The sequence below is a fragment of the Chenopodium quinoa genome, unplaced genomic scaffold (genome assembly GCF_001683475.1).
Source record: "Chenopodium quinoa cultivar QQ74 unplaced genomic scaffold, ASM168347v1, whole genome shotgun sequence".
NCBI classification, from domain to species: Eukaryota; Viridiplantae; Streptophyta; class Magnoliopsida; order Caryophyllales; family Amaranthaceae; genus Chenopodium; species Chenopodium quinoa.
In genome coordinates, this window is record NW_018744080.1 from 210595 (window position 1) to 233984 (window position 23390).

Sequence of the window (23390 nt, forward strand, 5' to 3'; positions counted from 1 at the left end):
CTCCAGTCTCCGTAGGAGGAGGAAAACTCAATGTAGGTCCACTCCACCCAGGATCAACATGAGGCTGAGGTTGCGGAGGCTGCTGCGATGACGAGCCTACCTCGTACATCCCACCACCTCTGAAAGCCGAGGTAGCCTCTCCCTCGCCTACCGGTGTAGCATGAGCACCCTCAGAAGAAGATCCCGAGCCCTCTGCAATGTCAGCACGAGCGGCCTCAGAGCGACCACCTCTACCCCCTGACGTAGTACGACGACGTCTCGAGCTAGACCTCGTCGGATCCCTCCGCACCTCAGGTCTCGTGCGGGTGTGAGAAGCAATAGGCTAGCCCTGTAAAAAGAATGAAATCAGAAACAAGGCAAAATCGAAGCGGTAATGCAAAAAATATATATAGAAAGACTACCTCTCGGATGACGTCGTCCCGACGGTAGGTGGCTGCATTCCTCATCCGGACGAGCTAGCTCCGGAAGGCATCTATACATCGTGCCATCGCCGAAACCACCTCGCGCGAAAACTGTTAGAGAAATAAGTCAGTACATATGCATGATATATGGACAAAAATTGCAAATAAAACAAGCTTACTCGAGTCTGGTGGCGAGGAATCGACTGCTCTACGAAGCGCTCACCCTCGGGAGCCGGAGGAATCATCTCCTCGATCGGCCCATATGTCCCTTGGTAATAGATGGACATACGGGGTGGCACGAACTCAGTAGCACCGTCCTGATAAACTAAAAAGTCAGTAAAACATTACTTGGGGGCTACTCAATGGAAAGTAAAAGCTGAAAAATCTTACCCTCATATCCTCAGCCGGTACGGAGCTGGAGCTAACAACGGCATTAGCTCCTCAGCATAGCACCGCCCAGGGATCACGTAAGACCACCAAGGGGTACCAGCTCCCTGGGACATGCTCAACAACCGCGCGTCGTCGAACATATGACGTGGTGGAGGAGCAGGAACGACGAAGACATCAGAGGAATGTTGTCTAGCAACCCTCTCTCCTAAGTACACGATCGCCCCAGGAAATAGCGACGCTCAGCAGAATACTGTGCGGCTAACCCAAGGACTGTCCAGCCACCCCATGGCCGGTACACCACCTCAGGCCCCTACAAAGAACATCAATCAGACGAGAGTATACCTAAAGCATCGTGAAAAAGCAAATAAATAATAAAAAGTCGTACCGCGATGATCAAGCTCCGGACATGTGTAGTAGACATATCCACATGGCGGCCGCCCCAAGAAGCGCTCACTGGAAATCCGCGCGGCGATGGTCTCGTCAGCGCAGCAGAAGGGAAGTGCACGTAGAACCAGATCTACAAGGAGTAAAAATTGTGAGTAAATGCTAGCTAATATGTAAAGCTAAACTTTATAGGGAATAATGTTTACCTCTACGACCTTCCAAAAGGCAGAAAGCGCAACATTCGTCCCAAAGGACCGGTGTCGACACGAGTCCCTCAGTGCACGAACGAATTCAGCGTAGGCCAAGCTAGCCCAGTCATAAGTCCCGATCCGGTGAAGATCGCGGACAGCATGAAGGTAGTAAAGAACCGCCCTACTACCCTTGTCAGGAGAGAACGTCCCTGACAACAACATCAGTGAAAAGATGCGCACCCGCTGCTCTCGGGTGGTCGCATAGTCATCAAAAGCCACTGCCAGTGTCGAGCGGCGAATCCCCCTGGCACTAAACTGAGTCGTCTCGACCTCAGCTCGGGCCCGAATAGTGATCGGCCCCAACAGCTCCTCGACCTCCGCAGTAAAGACGTCGATTCCACTGTCGAACGGCAGTGGCACAGAGTTGAACTCCAGTCCTGTAATGAGACTGAAGTCCGTAGGGGTGACCATCATCTCGCCCCAGGGGAAGTGGAAAGTGTTGGTGGTGTCCCAGAAGAACTCCACCCAAGCGCGCACTATATGGTGACCCCCAGTAGAGGCAACCATAGCCTCGGAAGTCTCGAACAGGGTAGCCAGTCCGCAAGACTTCCATAGGAGTCTCGTCTCAAGATCCCCGGCGATGTACATCTTGTACAAATCGCCCAAACCATCACAGCCGGAACCGTGATAGCACGTCCTCCCGACCGTGATGCCCTGTCTCACCCTCTCAGAAATGTGGTGGACGGGGGCGAAGAACAGGGTCCGCTCATCCCACCCGGGGAGTCGACCAAGCGAAGTAGAAGGTGTGACGTCATCCTCTACGGGCTCATGCTCCCGTCGGGTGTTTCGGGACCGTGAACCCGAACCTCGCTGTCTAGTCATGCTACATTGTACAAAATCATCATAAATTAAGGTTCTATAGTATCTAAGGTTCGCTTAGCCGCATGATACTATGTTCGCAAAAAAAACAGAGTACGTAGTACTAAAACAGAGCACAAATTCAAATTGAGCATAACAACATTTTTCAAGCAATCGCACAATTTCTTGCAACACTATAGTAATTATTGTGACAAATTGGACAAGAATTGCTAGCAAAAACACCAAGAACAAGTCACATTGTTCTTCACGACCTTAAGAGGTCCAACAATGGCAAATTGCCCATTTCTTCACCAAATTGAGTCAAACAAGTCTCAAATTACTCCCAAGGCAATATATAAACATAATCAAGCAATTTCATGGCATAAAACTTGATAAACAAAGCGAATTGAGTATTTTTAATTTCGAATTTACATGAAATTCGTGAATAAACATGCCAAAAATTCATAAAAACTGATGTGAGTTTGAAGAAAACTTACATAGATTGGGAAAGTAGATGAAAAGAGCTTTGATTTGCAACGAATTTGAGTAAATTCGGTTGAGAAACGAGCAAGAACCGAGCAATTGAAGTTCTGCGGTTTTTCGAGCAGCATACGCGACGAGCAAGCAGCAAAATGAAGAGGAAAGGGGTATTTAAGGAAAACCCCGTGCTGGCGCCAAGCCTTAGGCATTGGCGTCAAAAATTAGGCTTGGCGCCTGGCGCCTGGCGCTAAGGCTAATTGTGTGGCGCTGACGGCTTTTCAGCGGCACTAGAACACCCAGCCACTTGGTGAGGTTGTTCTACCTTTCTGCGACATATTTTGGGTTCCTTGGTACGCCAGTTAGCCCCTCTAAGCAATTTGACATGATTTTTAGTAATCGGCTTGATTACATAAAGTGGTCGGCCTGATGAAAGATCATCTCACTTAGCTTAAAGCGCCTAAGCATTGGCTCATTAACAAAGGCACCGACATACAGGTTCAAACCAACGGGAGCACCGACGTACAGGTTCAAAGTAGCAGAAGCACCAACGTACAGGCATAGCGGAAGCAATGTTCAGGCGAAATTTTAAAGATCGACAAGCGTGGGTCTTTGGTAATTTCCTTTGGAAAATTATCACATCAAATGAGGATGACTTCAAGCGAGGATATCTTCGACGGCATTCCCTATCTTGTGGAGTGTTGTCACAAACAGCTGAAGATGATTTCGAGAGAAATAATCTTCGATGATATTCCCTTAGACGTGGAATATTATCATAACGGAGGAGGATCGTTTCAGGCGAAGCAGTCTTCTATTTTGGAAGCAGTTACGGGCGTAGCGGTTTTCAAGCGGGATGGCGTTCTCTAGCTTGCAGGAGGTCATCAAAACAACAGTAAAGCGGCAACAATCGGTTACTTTCAGAGACGTGTGCTCGACGGTGAAAGATACGTGTTTCTTAACTCTTTTATCTGTTTAACTAATGCTAGTTTTGCAGGTATCGGCGTTAGAAGAGTGATTTAGGATCACAGAACGTTCTGAATCATTCTCCGTCCCTATCGCTACTTTGACTTTTGTTTTCGAAACTTGCGTTTCTCCAAACTCAGTCAAAGTGGGGGCTTCTGTAGACACCCATTTGTGTCTCCCCAAAACCAAACCCAGTGATGAGTACCTTTCACGTCGAGTCATAATCGAATGAAGCGAAAGTGTGGAAAGTCTAGTGTTGCGGATAGTTTTAATTTCTTTTCTCTTCTCTCTGTTTTTGAAAACTTATTTTAAGAAAACAGCCAATCCAGTTTGGTTGGTCCATGATATGGGTCCAATAGTAGTGTATTGGATGGGGCTTGACAAGAGCTTTCCAACGATATATTATAAGCCCAATTTCGATGAATATTGAGGAAGTTATGGCCAATTTACTAAATTGGGCCCGGTTTGAGCCTTATATGCGGCCCAATGATCTAGAGGAGGGCCTAATATGATTTATCATTCCTAATGCAATTAGGAATGGTTTTAGTCTTCTAGATTCTTCTAGAAGGTTATTTTCGTTCCTAATTCAATTAGCACTGATAAATTGACTTTTGTTGACTTTTCAGAGTTTTAATTAAAATCAAATAGCATTTTCGAGGAAATTATATGATTTTATCCTCTAGTACGGCAAACTTATCTGATTTTCGAAAACGCGTTAAAAACGGGCTTGGCGCCTGACTCTAGGCATTGGCGCCTGGAACCAGGCCTGGCGCCTGGCGCTAGTGTTGGTGCCTGGCGCTAGTTAGCCAGGGTTTGCGCCAGCTCTGTTTTTTGTGCGTCAGACTCTTTTTTGTTTATTTTATCTTTTTGGCTGATTTTCTTTATAAATAACGTATTAAAAACTCCGTTTTCATTCACCGGTTCTCATCAACATTCACCGATTATCATCAACAATCAGTTTTAATTAGTATTCACCTACAATCAGTTTTCATTCAATTAATCCTCTCATTCTCTTAATCATTCATCTTTCAATTCTTTCTTTCTCTAAACTTTGTTTTCAAATACAAAATTCCGCATTCATTAGATCTAGAAACACCTAGCCATATTCGAAGTTGCCTTCGCCCTAGACGTGAAAGGTTTAATTTCTGAGGGTTTGGTCCCAAATCTCTATTTCAATTATTTAATTTAATTGTTTTGATTATTATTTTCCTTGAAGTTACTAACGTGTGTATTTTGTTATTAGAAAGAGGTACGAGGCATCAAAGTAAGTACTTTAATTGATTAATTGATATTATGATGTAGAAATCATGTTTATATTGTTATTATGATATTCCTAGTATCATGTTTAGGGAAAAGGTTATAACATTAAATATGCTTATTTTGATTCCTGCGATGCTTCTATTCTCTTCCTAATGTTTATGATCGTTAGTATCATGTTAGGGCTAAAGATTTGATTTTTATTGCTTAGTGACATGCTAGGGTTTGTTATTAATCTTGTTAGTATCATGCCTAGAATCTTGCTATTGTTATTATGCTTTAATATTAACATGAACATGATTATGATTGTTATAATTTATGGTGATTATGAATATTATTATTAATATGATGATCATTTTATTTTATGATTATTATCATGATTATTTCAATTATAATTTATTTTCATGATGATGATATTTATAATTATGATTATTATGTTGCTTGATGCTTATTTGTTTATTGCTTGATCACACCTTTTATGTATGTTTAAAGGGAATTTGGTACTTGTAATCACGCTTAATAAGATAATTAATAATCTTGTTTAGGGTTAATTGTGATTATAATTCAAGTGATCACCAATAATAGATTTATTTGTGCATTATATTCAACCAACATAGATTAAACAGGTTTAGGGTAATCCTATTGATTGTATGTTAATTAAAAAGCGCACATGAATACGATCAGAATAAAGTAGAGGCCTATTATTAGGGCAGGTTCAATCTCTTTTAGGTTGGATTTGTACCTTCATCCCCGAACCCTTATTTGGTTCTAGACCTTATGGAGTTGACGATCTCTTGGATCGTTAAGGGGTGTAACCTTCACCCTGTGAATGGTTTACAAGTTCCTAAAACTTGTTGGCGACTCTTTTGCTCTATCTTCTTCCCTTTTGGACGCCACCGTACTTTAGTATATGATCACAGTGGGGTTCAAGCTAGGGATTAACGCTTGAAATCTATTCCCTACAAATATCAATTATTAGTAATATTATTAATATTTTGGTCAAGATCATATGGTATTGTTGTTAATTAGTGGTAAATGATACTGTATCATAATAACTACATAATTAAGTTTAATTATCATTATTGGATATCTTATTGGGTACCCGATAACCGATCCGAAAATCCGGGTACCCAAAATTCGGGTCCCCGAATTTATCGATTCGGGTTATGGATATCACTTTTAGTGATTTTGGTTATCGGGCATCCGAACCATCAATGCTAATGAAACGGGTACCCGTCCCATGCTCACCCCTACCGGGTACATGTTTTCATTTTTTACAATAAAATATTTCTTATTTATTAATTTTTATATATTTGAATCGATTACAATCCGACACGTATTAAGTAAGTGGTATGATAATAAAGAAATTAAATACGGAGTATTTCAAAATTCAGATTATTAAAACAAAAATCAGACGGGATTATTAAAACCAATTTTTGAGTTTTTTTTTATTAGGAAAAATACACTTTAATAATCCCAACTATAGGCGATTTACCTATAATAATCTCAACTATCGATTATTCTACAATAATCCTAACTATTAGGTCAGTTTTCCTCCAGCAGTCCCAAACCGGTCACCAACCTATTATTGTAGGTTATTTGACACGTGTCAGCGCGTGAGTGGTTCCAGAAAAAATTAAGAAAAAGAAAGCCGAAAAAAAAAAAAAAAAATCCGGCAGCCACCATTTCAACCCTAACCTCCACCTCCTGCCGCAACCCTAAAACACCACCTTCTCCAGCCACCCAAGCCGGAAATGACTCCCACAACCAACCGCACTCCCGAAACCAGTTAAAACACCTAACCCTTGCCCGTGAAACCACCAGCAGCCCCAAATCGCACCAAAATAACCAGCAGCTGGAGAAGGTGGTGTTTTAGGGTTTGAGGCAAGAGGTGGAGGTGGCGTTTGGGGCTAGAGAAGGTGGCTATTGAGGTCAGTTTTAGAGGCGGAGGATAGCGCGGTGGTTTTGGAGGCAGTGGATTTGGTTGCAATTGGTGACTGGGTGTCTGGGTGTGTACGACTGAGTTGCGACAAGCTGACAGCGATCTGGCAACGAGCAGGCGATGAGGAGGGGTCGTGGTTGTGTCGGCGTCGCTAGCCGTGTAGGAGGGTCGGAGTAATTGGTGTCGCTGGTCGTGCAGGAGGAGCAATTGGGGTTGGGGTGGATCGTGGCTGGTGCTCTAGGGGATTGGAAGGGCATGCCGGCTATTTTCCAATGGTTTGCGAGTTCGCCGGCCATTTTCCGGTGGTGTGGAGGTTGGCCGGTTAGATTCCTAGTTGGATAAGTGTGGTTTCCGGTGGGCTAGGGGTGGCTGGGATGGTTTTTGTTTTTATTTTCCTTGTTTTTTTTAAAAAAAAATTTATTGTAATATTAGGCCAGTCATGTACTGACATGTGTCATTTAAAAACAAAAAAAAAATGTTTATCCTTTTCGCAGGTAATCGATTTTTGGAAAATTGAACTAATAGTTAGGATTATTGTAGAGTAATCGATACTTGGAATTATTGTAGGGATTATTAAAATGTATTTTTCCATTTTATTTTGAAACGAGATGAATCAAAACTCAGAAATGGCCTTACTCCACGTCTCCACCTATACTCTCACTCTCAAAATTGTGATCATTCCAAATTCTGCAGAGATACCCGGTGAAAAAAAAAAGAGGGAATTTGAATAAGTAAGATTAGGTTTTAAGAGTATCGAATTTTGTAAAATGCAGAAAAAAGGCAATTTAGATTTGATTCGAAAACAACCTATTGTTAATGACATTAGTGTGTAATATCAAACACATTAAACACTCAATTATTTCCAATCTACGATTTTTAATTATTGGTGGAACCAATTGCAGTAAAGTCGTCGTTTCGGCGATTCCAATTATCTCTAAATCTCCTCTTTTTGTGATCATGGAATGGATTCCTCCATGAAATGCAGTCAGAGCTCCAATTTTACATTCCCAGAGATTTATTAGGTTTTTTTTTTTAATGCTCTATCTTTTAATTATTTATTTGTTTTAACCTTTTGACATTTTTGATATAAAATATTCTTAAATACTTTTATAATATTAATACGTATATTTTTCCACTCTAAATTAGTTTTGACACTCATCAATATGCATAGTTTGTGGTACTTCAAGTTGTTGTTAGTTATCAATTGCTAATTAATTGGAAAATTAATTTTGATTGAAGATTGTGGGTACATAAAAATGGTGGGATCATATATAATTGGTATGAAAGAAAAATTATGGTCCTAGCGAGGCGTTTGGCAACTAAGAATGAAAATTTAGGGATTAGAGGGTTGGGAATAAGATTTATGGTTGAAAATTCAATCAAATATTGACAATCCTTTATTGAGAAGAGAATTGATTGAGAATAAATAGCAACTTTACAATAATACCCTTACTAATGTTATATCATTATGCTTTCATTAATGGCAAAATGGTCTTTTCCTCTTTATTCTCAATTTCCATCTCTATTACTTGCCCCCTAGGTAATAAAATCACGGGAATAAAGCAATTTTATTCCCAATCCCCAATCTCACCTACAATTCCCCTTCCCACAAACAAAACAAGGAAATATATATTCCCACGGTCTCAACTCCTCAGTTCCCATTCCCAAGCCCCAATTTCCACATACCAAACACCCTCTAAGAGTCCTAACAACCAAAACTAGTAACGTATTACTCGTTGATTTTAATGATTGTACCAAAACTAGTAAAGTATTATCTTTTCTAAAAATAAGAAAGGTCTAATGGGAAATATTGCACCGGGGGTTCAATCTCCACTAGAGGCAATTTGAGGGTGTGGATCACTTACCCTTCCCCCCTCACTCTCAAATTGCCTCGCCAACAAATACCATGCAAAAAAAAAAAAAAAAAAAAAAAAAAAGGTGAGGGTTGAGGTTCGGTTAGGGTCCTCCTTACCTTATATTTCCTCTGTTCTTTTTTACTTGACATGTTTCTTTTATCACGCTTGTCAATGCACAAGTTTAACCATCAATAATTTTAATACTCTATAAGTAAAAATTATAAAAGTTATATATTGTTATAGTACTTATTTAGACGATTCTAACAAGATCCTACATGAATATGCTTTTCTTTACCTATAATTCACAAAAGACGGTCAAACGTGGGTTAGTGAATAGTGTAAAAGTCAAAGCGGGTCAAGTAAAAAAGAACGGAGGAAGTATGGAAACTGAAACACTAATATATCCTCCAATTTGTTTTACTTGCAACATTTTTTACCCGTGCACTATTCACATACTCTACTTTGAATATTGATGATTTATAGTTGATGAAAATATAGTTTTGTAAAATCTATATATATGCTTTAAATTTCTACTTTCATGATATCAATATTTTTAAATTGTTAATAACTAAATAAGAAGCGCAAGACTGGAAGTAAAAAGAAACTGAAAAAATATGAGATAGAGAGAGTACTAATTTATTTTGTATGCAATTTTGAAATTGTCTTCTCTAAGCATTGATATGTATTAAAAAATAATAAGGATTTGTTTTGTATGTAATCTTGTGCTTCAAGTTAACTGTCAAGGGCCGTTGTTTTAAATATACGAAATGTTAATTAGATGATAGTTTAATTCGAAGAATGTCCTTAATTACTTGTTTTCTTCATTGTAGATTCTTGTTCTATTTATATATGGGTTGCTAGTTTGAGTAGTGTGCCAAGCTACAAGTCTACAACGTTAATATGTTACTTAGCTAGTACCCCTCTCTGAGTTCTTCTTGTGGAATGGGGACAGTAAAAGTGTAAAATCACTTCAATAGCCATTAGTAGCCAAGGGATTTGAAACATTGGAGATAGCTCATGAATTATAACCCTTTAACAAGTGGGAATGGAGTTACTTTTGCTTATCTATAGTAGCCGCTCCATGCTCATATGTGTATTTTAAGGGGAAGAAGTATTTGAGAACTTGAATGTAAAGAGAAAATACGACGTGATAATCAGAATTAGTCGGTTTATATGCACTAACAAGTTTATACACCTAGTAGGCTAGTATTCCTTGATTATTCTTCATTAGAGGTCAGCCTGAAAATTTGAAGTCATGAGGCATGGAGGGTGGAATTCCTTTAACGACCACAACAATTCAGTATAAGTCCCAGCATTCAAGCTTTGAAAACTTGCAAAGGCCAGAGTATATTCTAGGGGCTGGCAAGTAAGGATAGATATATGATCACAATCATCCGAAGTACCATTACAAACTTATATCACTGTAAATATATGCAAAATACACCACACCTATCCAAAATGCCACTGCGCCTTTTCTCACTTAGGAGAGGATTGGATTGCTTTGAACCTCTCTGGAATTAATGAAACATGTCTTGGTGTTGCGTTACTTTAACTAGAATGAGCTAGCATAATGGACTGTGTCTGTTTCTAAACTACTCATTGAAAAGTTTACTTTATCACTATTAATGTTTAACTTAGTAATATATTTTCCAGAAAAAAGTAGTTACAATATTAATTTGAAATGGAAAGTGAACAATGAAGTTTTTCCAGAAAGTATTTACAGACTTACAGTATTGACAATTGAAAGAGTATTAAGAAACATTGGATGGAATAAAATATTATGACTCCAAGATCCATGCCAGTTACCAAACTTCTATCACTTTTTGTTTTTAAAATAAAAGTATTGTGAGGTAACTATGAAAGCAAGTTTTAAAATAAAATAAATGGCACTTATTCTTGTATTTTTGAGCTTTGCAAATGCTGTACACGTAGGAGATGGACTGTGTAGTTTGAATTAGTTTTGGCTTTGTTTCATTGTTTATTGTGATAAACCTTCTCAGTCTTTCCATTATAAAAATGTCTCCAGAACAAATCTTGAAGATAATGTAGCAGCGATTCTATCTAACAGTATCTAACAGTACATGAACATCTTTAATATGCATGCATTACCATTTCAGGCGTTCAATTGTACTTCCTTTCCATTTTAGCTAAATAGTACTCACTTGTACTTACCATTGCCTTGAAATTTTCAGGTATTCTATTTTTTTGAGGTACAAAGTTTCTGGAAAGCAGGACAGTTATTATATTCATGACTTGAAGAATATGTTGATTTTATTTATATTACTAACAAAGGTGGTGGTGGTATGCTTTCTCTTTTAGGAACCATATGCTCCTATATGTTATATTTTATCCTCTAAATTTCCATTATCGGCTGTTATTATTTTTCTGAGTATTTATGATGGGCATAATCATGGATCGTCGATAGGTGTGAATTTATGCCAGTATCTCCTACAACATTATCGAAATAATGTTGGCCCTGTAAAGATTCTTCGACCTTCCAATGCTTAAAGACTTGACTTTAAAATGTTATACTAGTATACTCCCCCTGGCAGCCCATATTCCCTGTGCTTTTTTAATCTGTATAATTTTTGTTAGTATCTTCCACTTTATTTTATTTTTTTTATTTTTCAAATTTATTTTATATTGTTGATTGAGATGGTTTGGAAGCACAGCGAAACCTTCTCAATATAATATTGAAAACCTCAACACCATTAGCCAACTTGTTTATCTAGTATAGACTTGTATTTACTACATATTGAAAAGGACCATTGCTCATTGGCCTTCCTTCAGGATATGGTCTTGGTATATAAGCTGGCAGAGCCTCCATTTAAAGTTTTGCGGAATAACATAAGAAAATTTTTTGTGGCAGAAACATTATTACAACTTTATCATAGTGGCGTTGCTTATCTTTCTGCTTCATTTTTTTAATTGATTTTGCGTGTGTTCTGCGTATGGCTCCTTTTTAAATGTAATTCACAGACACAAGGATTGATATTTACAATCTGTTTTGTTATATTAAGCAGTTTAGAGATAAAGAAGTTCTTGGCGTTGTCTTTGTTTTGAGTAGGTGATTTTTTTTAGTTCTTTCAAGTCATTATAAATGAGCAATCAAAAGATTGACTATCGGGAACAAGTTCAGCAGACTAATGGGGTTATTAATGATTGTATGATAGAAATTGGGAGCCGGGACTCCCAGTTTATTAGTGTTCGGCAGCCTTGGAACATGGGTTCTTGCATGGGAGGAGGAGGGGTAGAGTCGCAGCCTCAGAATATTTTGCCTGCTAATCTTTCAAGCACTGTTATAAGCCGCTTTGGATCACCAGTCCCTGATTTCTCTACAGCTGAACGATATGGTAGCCTTCCTTATGCTCACCAAATCAGCAGCCCAACCTTTTCTTCTCAGTGCTCAAAGAATTATGATTTGGAATATCGATCGTTTCCATGTTCTACAGAAGGATTTTCTGCTCAATTAGCAGAACAAGACGCGAATGAATTACAATCCAGAACTACGTTGGAAACAGCTGCAAAATCTCTACTTTATGGTGATCAGAGTCAATTTTATGCTTCGGGTAAAACTTATGCTAGTCCATGTGGCAACTTCCAAGAAAGTGAGCATATTCAGCAGCTGAAGAATAAGTTGCTTGTTGATTATGCTAATTCAGATGGCAGAAACTATATTTTTCCTATAAATGAGAAGCAGGATTTTAGAGTAAGCTCTGAATTCTATTTATTTGGCTGTGATATGTTCTTGACAACTCTTATTAATTATCCTTTTTCCTTCTTGCAGATATTGGACAAATCTTATGAATCTCCTCATGGTCATTTCAGCTTTTCCTCTCAAGGAGAAAAACAGGTGCTTAGACCTCTAGGGGTTTTGCCCTTGAATTCTGGCAATTCTTTCTCGTCTGGAGCTGCTATTTCAAGCAAAACGCGAATTAGATGGACTACGGAACTTCATGAGAAATTTGTGGAGTGTGTGAGCCGTCTTGGTGGGGCTGATAGTAAGTCTTTTTGCTTTATTTACTCTTCCATTAATGATAAGAATGCATCGTTATATTCAGTTGATTGCTTTGATTTTCAGAGGCAACCCCAAAGGCAATTTTGAAACTAATGAACTCTGATGGATTGACCATCTTTCATGTCAAAAGTCATCTACAGGTATTAATACTTAACAGAATGCATCTACGATTCATGATCAATCCATAGATAATTAGATATATACTTCCAGGATTTTGACTTTTTTTTCCTTGTTCCTGCAGAAATATCGAATTGCAAAATACATGCCCGATTCTACTGAAGGTAAATATTTTGTTCTTCAAGATGATATATAAATTACGTATGTATTGTTCAAGTGTTAGGTTTGTATATTCTTTATTATTTTTATGGTTGTGAACAAGTATGGTGATAGCTTGAGTTATACCATATGCTTATTCATATTCTGCTGTTTAGAAATGAAAAATAGAGACAATTTGTCAATCAAAGCCCTTAGGCTTGTCACAGGCTAGGAATTTAGGGTAGAGTTGACACTTAATCATCAGTTTATTTTTTCCATATTTTGATAATCAATGACTAATAAGATCAGCATATCGAGACATTGGATGAATAAGTGAAAAACTCAATGTATGTATGGACCAAGAGCTTCAAAGCGTGTTTGTCATGTGCCAACTCACGCAATACGCTTTTTTATTTTTTAATTTCTCTGATTTGGCATCCTTGCCTTCCAACAAACCCAAAGTTCGGTCAGGATTAACTTATGTAGAAGTAGTGCTCATTGTAAGTGAGACATGATTCATATATAAGGTACCATTGTCTGGAAAAAGATGCATGCATGTTAGAGCTTTAATATTTGATTAGCAGATTTAGCACCTTGCGGAGTTTGCTGCTTGTGTTTGAGCACTAAACTCATTCCAGTCGAAAAAGAAACCAATGAGTCTATTCAAATGCCTGTTAGTGCTGTTAGCCTGTTTCCATTAGGTTTTTAGAAATCCTTAAGACAAAATTGATTCTTTGCTTTTAATGGCATCAAATAAGAATCTGTTGTCTTCATTATCTTCAAAAATTTTATTATTGAGACACTTCCTAAGAGTATCCATTCCTATTTTTAGTTACTGACCCACTCCGTATTCTATTGCTTTAGATACTGATATGCTTAACCTAGCCCCTTATTGGTGCTCACCAACCATTTGTGAAATCTTATATGCTCACTAGTCGCTACAATTATATTCTTATTTAGGAAGAAGCTAAGCTAGCTAGTGGACTCTGATATTGACCTTGCATTACAAATGTTCTTTTGCACGTTTTTGCGCTAGATTCAAGGATTTTGAGGTGAAATTGGCCATTTCACTTTCATATAGTAGAAGTGACTTGTAAATATCTTAACCAAAGTTATCCTGAAAGTCTGAAACGAATTTAGTCTGATCAGAACAGAATCAAACTGAAATCCAATATGTGTAATATTGATTCTGCTCTCATATTAAACTTTTTGACAGCATAAGTATGTATGGAAGAATCACATTTGAACCATATGTCTCGTATTCTGAATATTACGTGGACTGAACCAGTTCTATTTGAAACTACTTGTTTACCAACTCTAAATCAACCTAGAGTAGATTATCTAAGCTAGTTGGTAATTGTTCCTTTATTTTAATTTTCCCTTGTATATTGCAGCACTCACATGTTATATTGTTATCTTACATCTGATGAATAATGTGAATTTTGGAGTAAAATAACATACTGAACTCTCTTCCTAAGTATGCCTTGTAATTTCGAGATCTAGCCTTTGTTTATACTGCTTGATAGTATGCATTTCCGATGATCTGCCTAGTTCCTGCTATACATGTTATGTACTACATTATCATCCCCATGTCATTGTTTTTGGTAATTGCAATTTGGTGTATGTATAAAACAATGATTATAATTATTGGAGCAGTTTTATATGAGATAATGCGCGCATCATGTATCCCCTGTGTGAGAAATGGCCAAAAGGATGACTAAACTAAAAGAGGAAGTTGTGGATAATTTAATATTGAAACTTTCTTGAACCCATCTGATAAGGTCAGGAGGTTGCTATCAATTATAGTAGTTTTGGAAAACACAGATTCGCAATTAGTTGGCAATGCACCATTCTCCAGGTTATTTTAAAGGTCAATTTGTTCCAGGAGTTGAAATTGTTATTTTGTCAGAAAGAATGCTTAGTTAATTATTTGCCTACTTATGCAACTAGTGCTTCCCACATCATATTGTTTATTACTAATTGGAGCTGGTTAATCTCGTAATTAAGAATGGAATATAATTATATCATGGGACCAGTTCATAAATATTTTTTTTGTGTTTTTTTAGCATACGTGTCGGACATAGGATGCTTGATGATCGGGTGATGTTACCTGAAGGCTCATCTGTTAGAGGAAATATCTAGTATGAGACGGTCTCATAATAAGTGATTGTGTGATTGAGTTGAATTTCTATCTTAGGATAAGACTTGTACTTTTCGCATCTAAGTTATTGTGAAACCATCTCATCCAAGACTTGGTCTCTTTTTCAAATTATAGTTTCTTGGTCACTTGGTGTTTATCAGTTGGATGAATATTGACTTTCTCTATTTCGTTCAAATTTTAATTACTTGTTGTATATCCATTGGACTTGGATGAACATAAGGAGATTCACGTTACTACGATTAGCCTAATTCTGTCAACTCTGTTGCAGGAAAATCAGGAAGGAGTGGTAGCAGCTTGAATGATGTTACACAAATTGACATTAAAGAGTAATCCCTTCAACTAACCTTAGAACATTTTGAACTTTTTATTATTATTTGTAAATGTTTTGCTTAGCTTATTCCTTCGTACTTATCATGTAGTGGCGTGCAACTCAAAGAGGCCTTGTCACTTCAACTGGATGTCCAAAGGCGTCTCCATGAACAATTAGAGGTTTAGCTCCTAATATGATGATATCTGCCTTTCATTTCTGAAATTCCTGAAATGAGTTTTTGTTGCTTCTAATCTAACTGCTTGTAGCTGAAAAATGAAATTGTATACCATAAAGTTACTACTCAATGTGATTTTTTTTTTAGGACTAAATATGCTGATGAGGAAATTATTTATGCTAATTTATTTGGTTTTGCAATGTAAATCAGATTCAGCGGAATTTGCAGTTGAGGATAGAAGAGCAAGGAAGACAGCTGAAAATGATGTTTGATCAGCAACAGAAGACAAGGCAGACTCTTTTAGGAGATCAAAATTCAGATAACATGTCTCCAAATGGCCCCACGTTTAGCCTCGATGATGTTCAAGTTTCAAGTGAAGAAGGTTCAGGATGTAACAACTTCCAAACCAAGACTAGTTAGCTTATTAACCAACCTAATGCAGCCTCATTTTCCCATTCCTCACTCTTAAAGGATTGAGAGCCATGCATATTGCTGCTAAAGGCCGGAGCTACGATTTTCAAATCGAGTGGATTCAAATGCTTTGGAGGTGGAAAAGTTGGGGTCGCGCTACCTATGATCAAAGTGGCGATGATGGCATGCTTTGTACTGTGTTGCTGAGTGTAGCTTAGTGCTCATCTTGTCAAGCCAACATGTTTTTGTTGTCTTTAGTTTAACGTTCCCCTCTTTCTTTACTTTTGCTTCATATTAGGGTACCTTTATTTTTAGTCACAAGCTTAAGTTTGACATAAGAAGTACAGAATTAGTTCCTTTTCGATTTAAGGTAGCAAAATGTTTGTGACAGCCAGTTCTTTTATTTATTACATAATGATTACTTATCTTTGCAAAGTATTTTTCAACTCATGAAAAGAATACTTTAGGAATTCGATTTGTAAGTTCATTATTCTGTATTTTGTGTAAGGTAATTGTATAAACTATCTTGCAAAATGATTAATTTTCTCCTTTGAATTTGACTAATTTTTATTAAATTCGACTAATTTGCTTAAATGAAGATGGATTTATTGAGACTTTAGATTTTCACAACCCTTGAAGTTATACATAATAATTTTTCTATGATATTCACGGTTTAGTTTTTAACTTTTAATTTCTTAATCATTTCGTCTACTTTAGGACTATATTGTTATGCTTACATGCAGCCAAATCAGTAAAGTTGACGATAGGCATACCATGTTCGTGTTTGGTTTCATGTTCATTTTTATGTATAAAATGTAACCTAATTGCTTATTTTTCTGTGTTTATATTGGTTTCGTGTCATGTTAATGACTTTGTGTATTCTCTCAGTATTTTCATATTCGTGTCGTGTCAATTCCAGTTATGTTGTGTCACATTGACTTAAATTGTGTTGTTGGTCGTGTTAGAGATTTTAAACTCTAGTATTCAAGTCTGTCTTTGAGCTGGGTACTTAACCTCAAAATGGAATATACTTTGTTGGCTGGCCATTTAACATTTTGACAAACTGCAAAAATAAAATTTGTCAAGTAGGCGTTATAGCGTGGATGCATATTTCTCTTGTCAACTTGATCCTTGTTCAGAAAGAATTTTATGCTTCTAACACCAACCACTGACATAATTATTAAAAAATGCCGAGGAACCAAAGTTATTGATAATATGCGGCTTATATCTTCAATAGGATAGGATTTGCTATAATTAGGGGAGTGGGGGTCCAGATTGTATCTCGGCTTCTTACTAATTTTTTTTAGGCTGTATGACTTTGTCATTTTTGAGATATAATAATAATAATAATAATAATAATAATAATAATAATAATAATAATAATAATAATAATAATAATAATAATAATAATCCATATGATTAGTATTATTTTAGCTAATGGTTAATGTGTTTACTTTTAGCTTTTTAAATTTAGACAATTAGCCCTTAAAATGTATAATTGTTTTTTTTTTTTAATAATTATTATGTTTGATTATATGCAATCCAAAAACACCTTTAAAATTACTGATTTTGTCCCTATTTCCTACCCTAGATTCAGTCCTAACGTTTCGTTAAGAAATATTTTTTAATTAAAAAAAGAAAAAACGAATCGCACGGTCCTAAACCATCACTAAAATCCTACAACTAACCAAATAATAATAATAATAATAATAATTCAGGCAGCTTGTGGCGGTGGTTTCATCTTCCTAGCAGGTCCGGCGAAGATTCTCGGTGGTGGCTCTGTTTTCAGGCGGTTTCAGGCAGTAATTCAGGCGTTTAAGGGGCGATTTTCCAGGCTGTTTGGGTGCAGTTCCGAGTCCTTTTTCCGGCATCATCTCTGGCGTAAGGTGTGATCAGGTGGGCGGTTTTCAGTCAGGGGTATTTCAGGCGGCTTTTGGGTGGATTTCAGGTGGTTTCTCGGGTGGTTTTCAGGCAGCTTTTGGGCGGATTTCAGGCGGCTTTTGTGGGTGGTTTCTTGATCAATTTTCTGGCGAATTATCACGCTGTTTTCCTTGGGTTTTTGGGCTGCTTCAAGCGTCTTTAGGGTGCGTTTATTTTTGGTATTTTTTGGGTTGTTTTGGTCAGTTTTCAGGCTGCGGTTTTGGGTGCAATTCTGCTGTGTTTTCAAGCGTGGTTTTGCTCTGTTTTTGGGTGCGTTTTGGGTGCAATTTCAAGCTGTTATTGGGTCATTTTGAGGGCATCTTTTCTCGCGAATATTGGTGTTGTTTTTGGTCAGTTAGAGGAGGTTCTTTGTTGGTTTCTATTTTGGGTTTCGGTGATCAATATTTCCAGCGATTTTCGATATTAGGGGCTGTTTTGGAGCAGTTTTTGGGTGCTGCTTTGGAGCAGTTTTGGGTGCTGTTTTGGAGCAGTTTTGTGTGCTGTTTTGGAGCAGTTTGGGTGCTGTTTTGGAGCAGTTTTGGGTGCTGTTTTGGAGCTGTTTTGTGTGCTGTTTTGGAGCAGTTTTGGGTGCAGTTTCTGGTGCAGTTTTTGGTCCAGTTTTGGCAGCTCTTGGGTGCTGTTTTGGAGCTGTTTTGCGGCAGTTTCTGGTGCTCTTTCGGGCTTATTTCAGTTTTGGGTGGTGCAAGTCAGCTATGTCGGCTGCCGTTGTGAAGTTTTATTGTCCCTTTGTGGGTCTTAGTGGTTGTCAAGATGGGAGTGGAAATGGCCTTACTCGACGTTCTCTAATCAAACATCTTAGTGATCGTCATTGTTGTATCGGTGCGCGAGATATCACCCGACATTCTCTTACTTCTAATTTGGCTGTTTATAATGAGGCAGAAGTTACTTTTAGGCGTATGGGGATTTGGTTATGTGGAGTTTGCTATAAAACGCACACGGTACGTATTAAGTGTCGTCATCGTGGGGATGAGGATGTGTCACCCCCTGATGAAGGAGATGGTGTTGTTCGTTTTGTGCTTCATAATTTCACCAAGCCGCAATCTCCTTCTTCTCCTGCTCGAGTTGATCGTATGGATGGATTGGTGCAAGATCATAACGGTGGTTTTGATGTGGCCCTCCTTGATTGTTTATTCTCTAAGGGGTTTCGCTCTGTTAAGTCTATCCCTCCCAAATGTCGTTTGGGGTTTTCTCGGGTTCTGAAAGGTGCTCTTGATAAGGTGATCTCTAAGCCTGATGACATTTCTAATTGGGTCTCTTTGTTGGTGTTACCTCTTTGCATCCTTAAAATCTTTCGCCCGCGGAGTAGTCGTGAGTCTCGGTCTTCGGTAAGACGTCGGCATCAAGAACAGAGTATTTCCCGTGCTATTTGTTCTTGGAGTGTAGCGGGTGGTAATTTGCAGCTTGTGAGGGAAATTTTGGCAGAGTATTCTCCTACTTTGTCGATGGTTGATGATGAGGACATTGATTTGGAAGAGCGTAATATTAAGCAGTGTCGTAGGAAGATTTGAGATGGCCATTACACTGCTGCGGTTCGGGTTCTTTCTTCAGCAAGCTTTGCACCTTATAATGACGCCACTCTTGCAGATTTACAGTCAAAGCACCCTTCATCTCCATCTCCATCCTTGCCTGATATACCTATTGATCACCTTCATCTCGTTACGACTTCTGCTGTTGTTTTGGATCGGATTAGGAGTTTCCCTCGTGGCACATCATGTGGTAGGGATGGTTTGCGTGCTCAACATCTTATGGATTGCTTGAGTGGTGCGGCTGTGGCAGTATCAGATGAGTTGGTTGACTCTATTACTGGGGTGGTTAATCTCTTTCTAGCTGGGAGATGTCCTATGGAATTAGGAGAGTACATTGCTAGTGCTCCTCTTACGCCACTTGTCAAGCCCGGTGGTGGTATCCGTCCTATTGCTGTGGGTACGGTTTAGCGGCGTCTCGTTTCGAAGGTGGGTGCTGTTATGGTTGGTCAGTCTTTAGGGAGTTACTTTGATGGCCTTCAATTTGGTGTTGGGGTTTCTTCAGGTGGTGAGGCAATTCTTCATGCGGTGAATCGGTTGATTGAGGACCGTGGTTCTGATGTTGGTTTATCTATGTTGTTGGTGGATTTTCAAAATGCCTTCAATCTGGTTGATCGTTCGGTCATGTTACGTGAGGTACGTCGTCGTTGTCCGGGCATTTCGCGATGGGTAGAATTCTGCTATTCTAATCCAGCCAGGTTGTACTATGGGGACCAAACCTTATGGTCATCTCAAGGGGTGCAGTAGGGTGATCCCCTTGGTCCTTTGCTTTTTTCTTTGGTTTTACAACTCCTGGTGTGTAAAATCAGAGAGACTTTTGATGTATGTCTTCAGGCTTGGTATTTAGATGACGGCACGATTATTGGTGACACTTTGGTGGTGGGGCAAGTTCTGCAGTTGATTATGGAGGAAGGACCTCGTTCTGGGTTATGTCTTAATGTGGAAAAAACTGAAGTTTTCTGGCCTACAGAAGACCCTCGAAGCAGGCTGGTGGGTGTCTTTCCACCTAATATTGCTCGACCTTTGCGTGGTGTTAGGTTGCTTGGAGGTCCCGCTAGTTCCGATTCTGGTTTTAGTGGTGAGCTTGTGATGCAGAGGGTGACCAAGACCATTGCCCTTATGGATAAGGTCGCTATGCTCGATGATCCTCAGTGTGAGCTGTTGTTACTTAGGGCATGTACTGGAGTTTCAAAACTCTACTTTGCATTGCGTACTTGTCCTCCTAGTACTTTTGAGGTGGCTCAGCGCACTTTTGATGCAGCTCTTCGATCTTCCATGTAGCGTATTGTTACTGCTTCGGGGCCGGGGTTTGGTGATTGGCAGTGGCGACTTGCCACCTTACCATTTGCGTTTGGAGGGCTTGGTGTTTATTCTGCAGGTGATGTTCGTCACTATGCTTTTCTTGCTTCTCGGTTACAGTCTGCTAGGTTGCAGACACAACTTCTTCGGCATGCTGGCATTGTTGGTCTTGGACGAGCCTTTGAGGATGCGTTGAGTCTGTTTAATGGAACAGTGGAGTCTGACATTTTGAGTAATCCTAGTGAGGTCGTTGCCCCTAAACTCATGAATAAATTGGCAGATATATATTTCACAAAGGTTACCGCTTCTGCAGAATCTGCTTATTCTTTAACTCCTCGACAATCAGCATTATGGAAATCACAGCAAGGTGATCACACCTCTGCTTGGCTTCGGGCGGTTCCTATTTCAGGGTTGGGTCAGACGATGAACGCCAAGACTTATCGCTGTGTGTTGTCCTATCGGTTGGGTGTACCATTGTTCTCTATCTCGACGTTGTGCTATGCTTGTTCGAGGGTTTTTGCTGGAGATATTTTCGGTGATCACGCAGTGTCTTGTGCTGGTATTGTGGGTATTAAACATCGGCATAATGTTGTTCGGGATACCCTTGTTGATGTTTGCTTTCGTTCTGGGATTTCAGCGAGAAAAGAGGTTGACATTGGGTTGGCCGGAGGGAACGACGAGGCCCTCAGACCCGCGGATATGTTACTTTATTCATGGGATTGTGGTCGCGATGTCTGTGTTGATTTGACAAAGTCTTCTCCTTTGACACAATCAGGGCTATCTGACTTCATTCCTGGGCGGGTTGTGGCTGATGCAGCTCATCGGAAGCAGGTTAAGTATGAAGCTCGATGTCAGGCGATTGGATATGGTTTCATTCCCTTCTCCTTTTCTTCGCTTGGGGAATTAGAGAAAGAGGCTGTTGCGTTACTGAAGCGGATTCAAAGGTTCTCGACGACGCAAGACATTGGGGCTCGTGCTGCAGCTCATATCTTCACTAGGGTAGGATTTGCAATAGCTAGAGGAGTGGGGGCCCAGATTGTATCTCGGCTTCCCACTAATTTATTGTAGGTTGTATGACTTTTGTTTTTGAGATAATAATAATAATAATAATAATAATAATAATAATAATAATAATAATAAAAAATAAAAAAATAAATAAAAAATTGTGTGGTCCATTATCATTTCTGTTTAATAATTTTGTGGTTTGGATGTAATATGTAAGATATGATTATTAAAACCATCATTGATTTTATCATAGTTAGTAGCTAGTAGTTTACAATAGGAATAATTAAGTAATACTAATTAATAATTAATATTCTTTGATATTTCTTAAATTAATTCATACTAATTAAAAAACACTATTTCTTACTAATTTTTGTCTTATAGAGAAGTGATCAATCAAAGTCACAATCAAAAAATATGAACACAAGTTGCCATGTCGACGTTGGACATGACAAGAGTTGAATACACTTCCAAAATGTCATTACTATTTAATTTAAATTCAAAATTACAAAATAGTCCTTTGAAGTTCCACGAATCTTATTAAATAATTGTTTGTAAATGGAAGTTTACGTAATTGCTTTATATATTATGGGAGTAATCCACATGATGAGTAGTGATAGTGAAGAAAGCGGCGAATTGGTAGAGCATCAAATATTGAAATATATTTGTGTCCTTTTTTTGCTTTTACTTTTATAATTCCTTTTGTTTACCCTAAATATTCGGTTTAAATAATAGAGCCTAAGAAACATTGTTAGCTAGGTTAATAATACTATAATAGCATTATTATTATTGTTGCATGCACTGATGCACTTAATTTTTCGTGGGTAGAGCCGTAGAGTAGATGAAGAGGAAAGTTGATAAAATCATATGTAGTGAATGAAAGAGTTGAGTGATAGTTCTTTATATAGCTACCGCGTTCAGGTCCTTGATCGGCTGTGCACCGTCAAAGGGATCGAACTTTGCCACCAACCATGAGAGAGTGAAAGAGAAAATGAAGAAAGAGGATGATTACGAGACAAAGAGGGGTTAAAAGATGAATGAGGAAAAGAGTTGTTTGGGGGTTTATTACTGAGGGATAGGGATTAGGGAATGGCAGTGGATCGGGTTAAATGGGAGGTTTGGCGGGTGATGGGGCGGGTATGGATTTTAGAGTAGACCCGCCCCATATTCACCCTGCCCCGTACCCACCTTATGCCCGCACCATATTCTTTTAGAAGAGTTGAGAATTTATGAAACTTGATACCCCCTAACACCCAATAAGCTTGAATAGTGAAAGCCCCAATTTTCTTAATCTAATTTGATATAATTGTCATTAATGTGATACAATAGAGCATCACGGCAAAGGGTTTGGGACGATTTTGGGGCGGGTATGAATATCCAAGTGGGTGATGGGGCGGGGATGGATTCTATCTTGTATTTGGTGGGGCGGATATGGATGTGGATATTGTACCCGCCACGGGTGGTGGGGCCGATGGGTATAAGAGTTTTAGGCGGGTATGGGTATGGAGGTACCATCATCCGCATCCGACCCGCCCCATTGCCATCATGTTTTAGCTGCCTGTTGCGCTGAATCCTC

At 38.7% G+C, this 23390-nt stretch overlaps 1 protein-coding gene across 1 annotated transcript; it reads left to right on the top strand.

The window, feature by feature from the left end:
• The first annotated feature begins 10803 nt into the window (after positions 1 to 10803).
• LOC110691380 (myb family transcription factor PHL5-like) lies at positions 10804 to 16484 on the top strand. Its single transcript, XM_021868304.1, has 7 exons — positions 10804 to 12428; positions 12507 to 12720; positions 12801 to 12877; positions 12979 to 13018; positions 15422 to 15479; positions 15573 to 15642; positions 15849 to 16484. The coding sequence occupies exons 1-7, from the start codon at positions 11820 to 11822 to the stop codon at positions 16056 to 16058; spliced, it is 1278 nt and encodes a 425-aa protein (XP_021723996.1). The 5' UTR covers positions 10804 to 11819; the 3' UTR covers positions 16059 to 16484.
• Positions 16485 to 23390: the final 6906 nt, after the last annotated feature.

Bases quoted from the DNA above. Each gene is read 5' to 3' on its own strand.
- LOC110691380 (XM_021868304.1), top strand. From the start codon at position 11,820: ATGAGCAATCAAAAGATTGACTATCGGGAACAAGTTCAGCAGACTAAT. The intron at 12,878-12,978 runs GTATTAATACTT...TTGTTCCTGCAG, and splicing joins ATGTCAAAAGTCATCTACAG to AAATATCGAATTGCAAAATA. The intron at 13,019-15,421 runs GTAAATATTTTG...ACTCTGTTGCAG, and splicing joins CATGCCCGATTCTACTGAAG to GAAAATCAGGAAGGAGTGGT.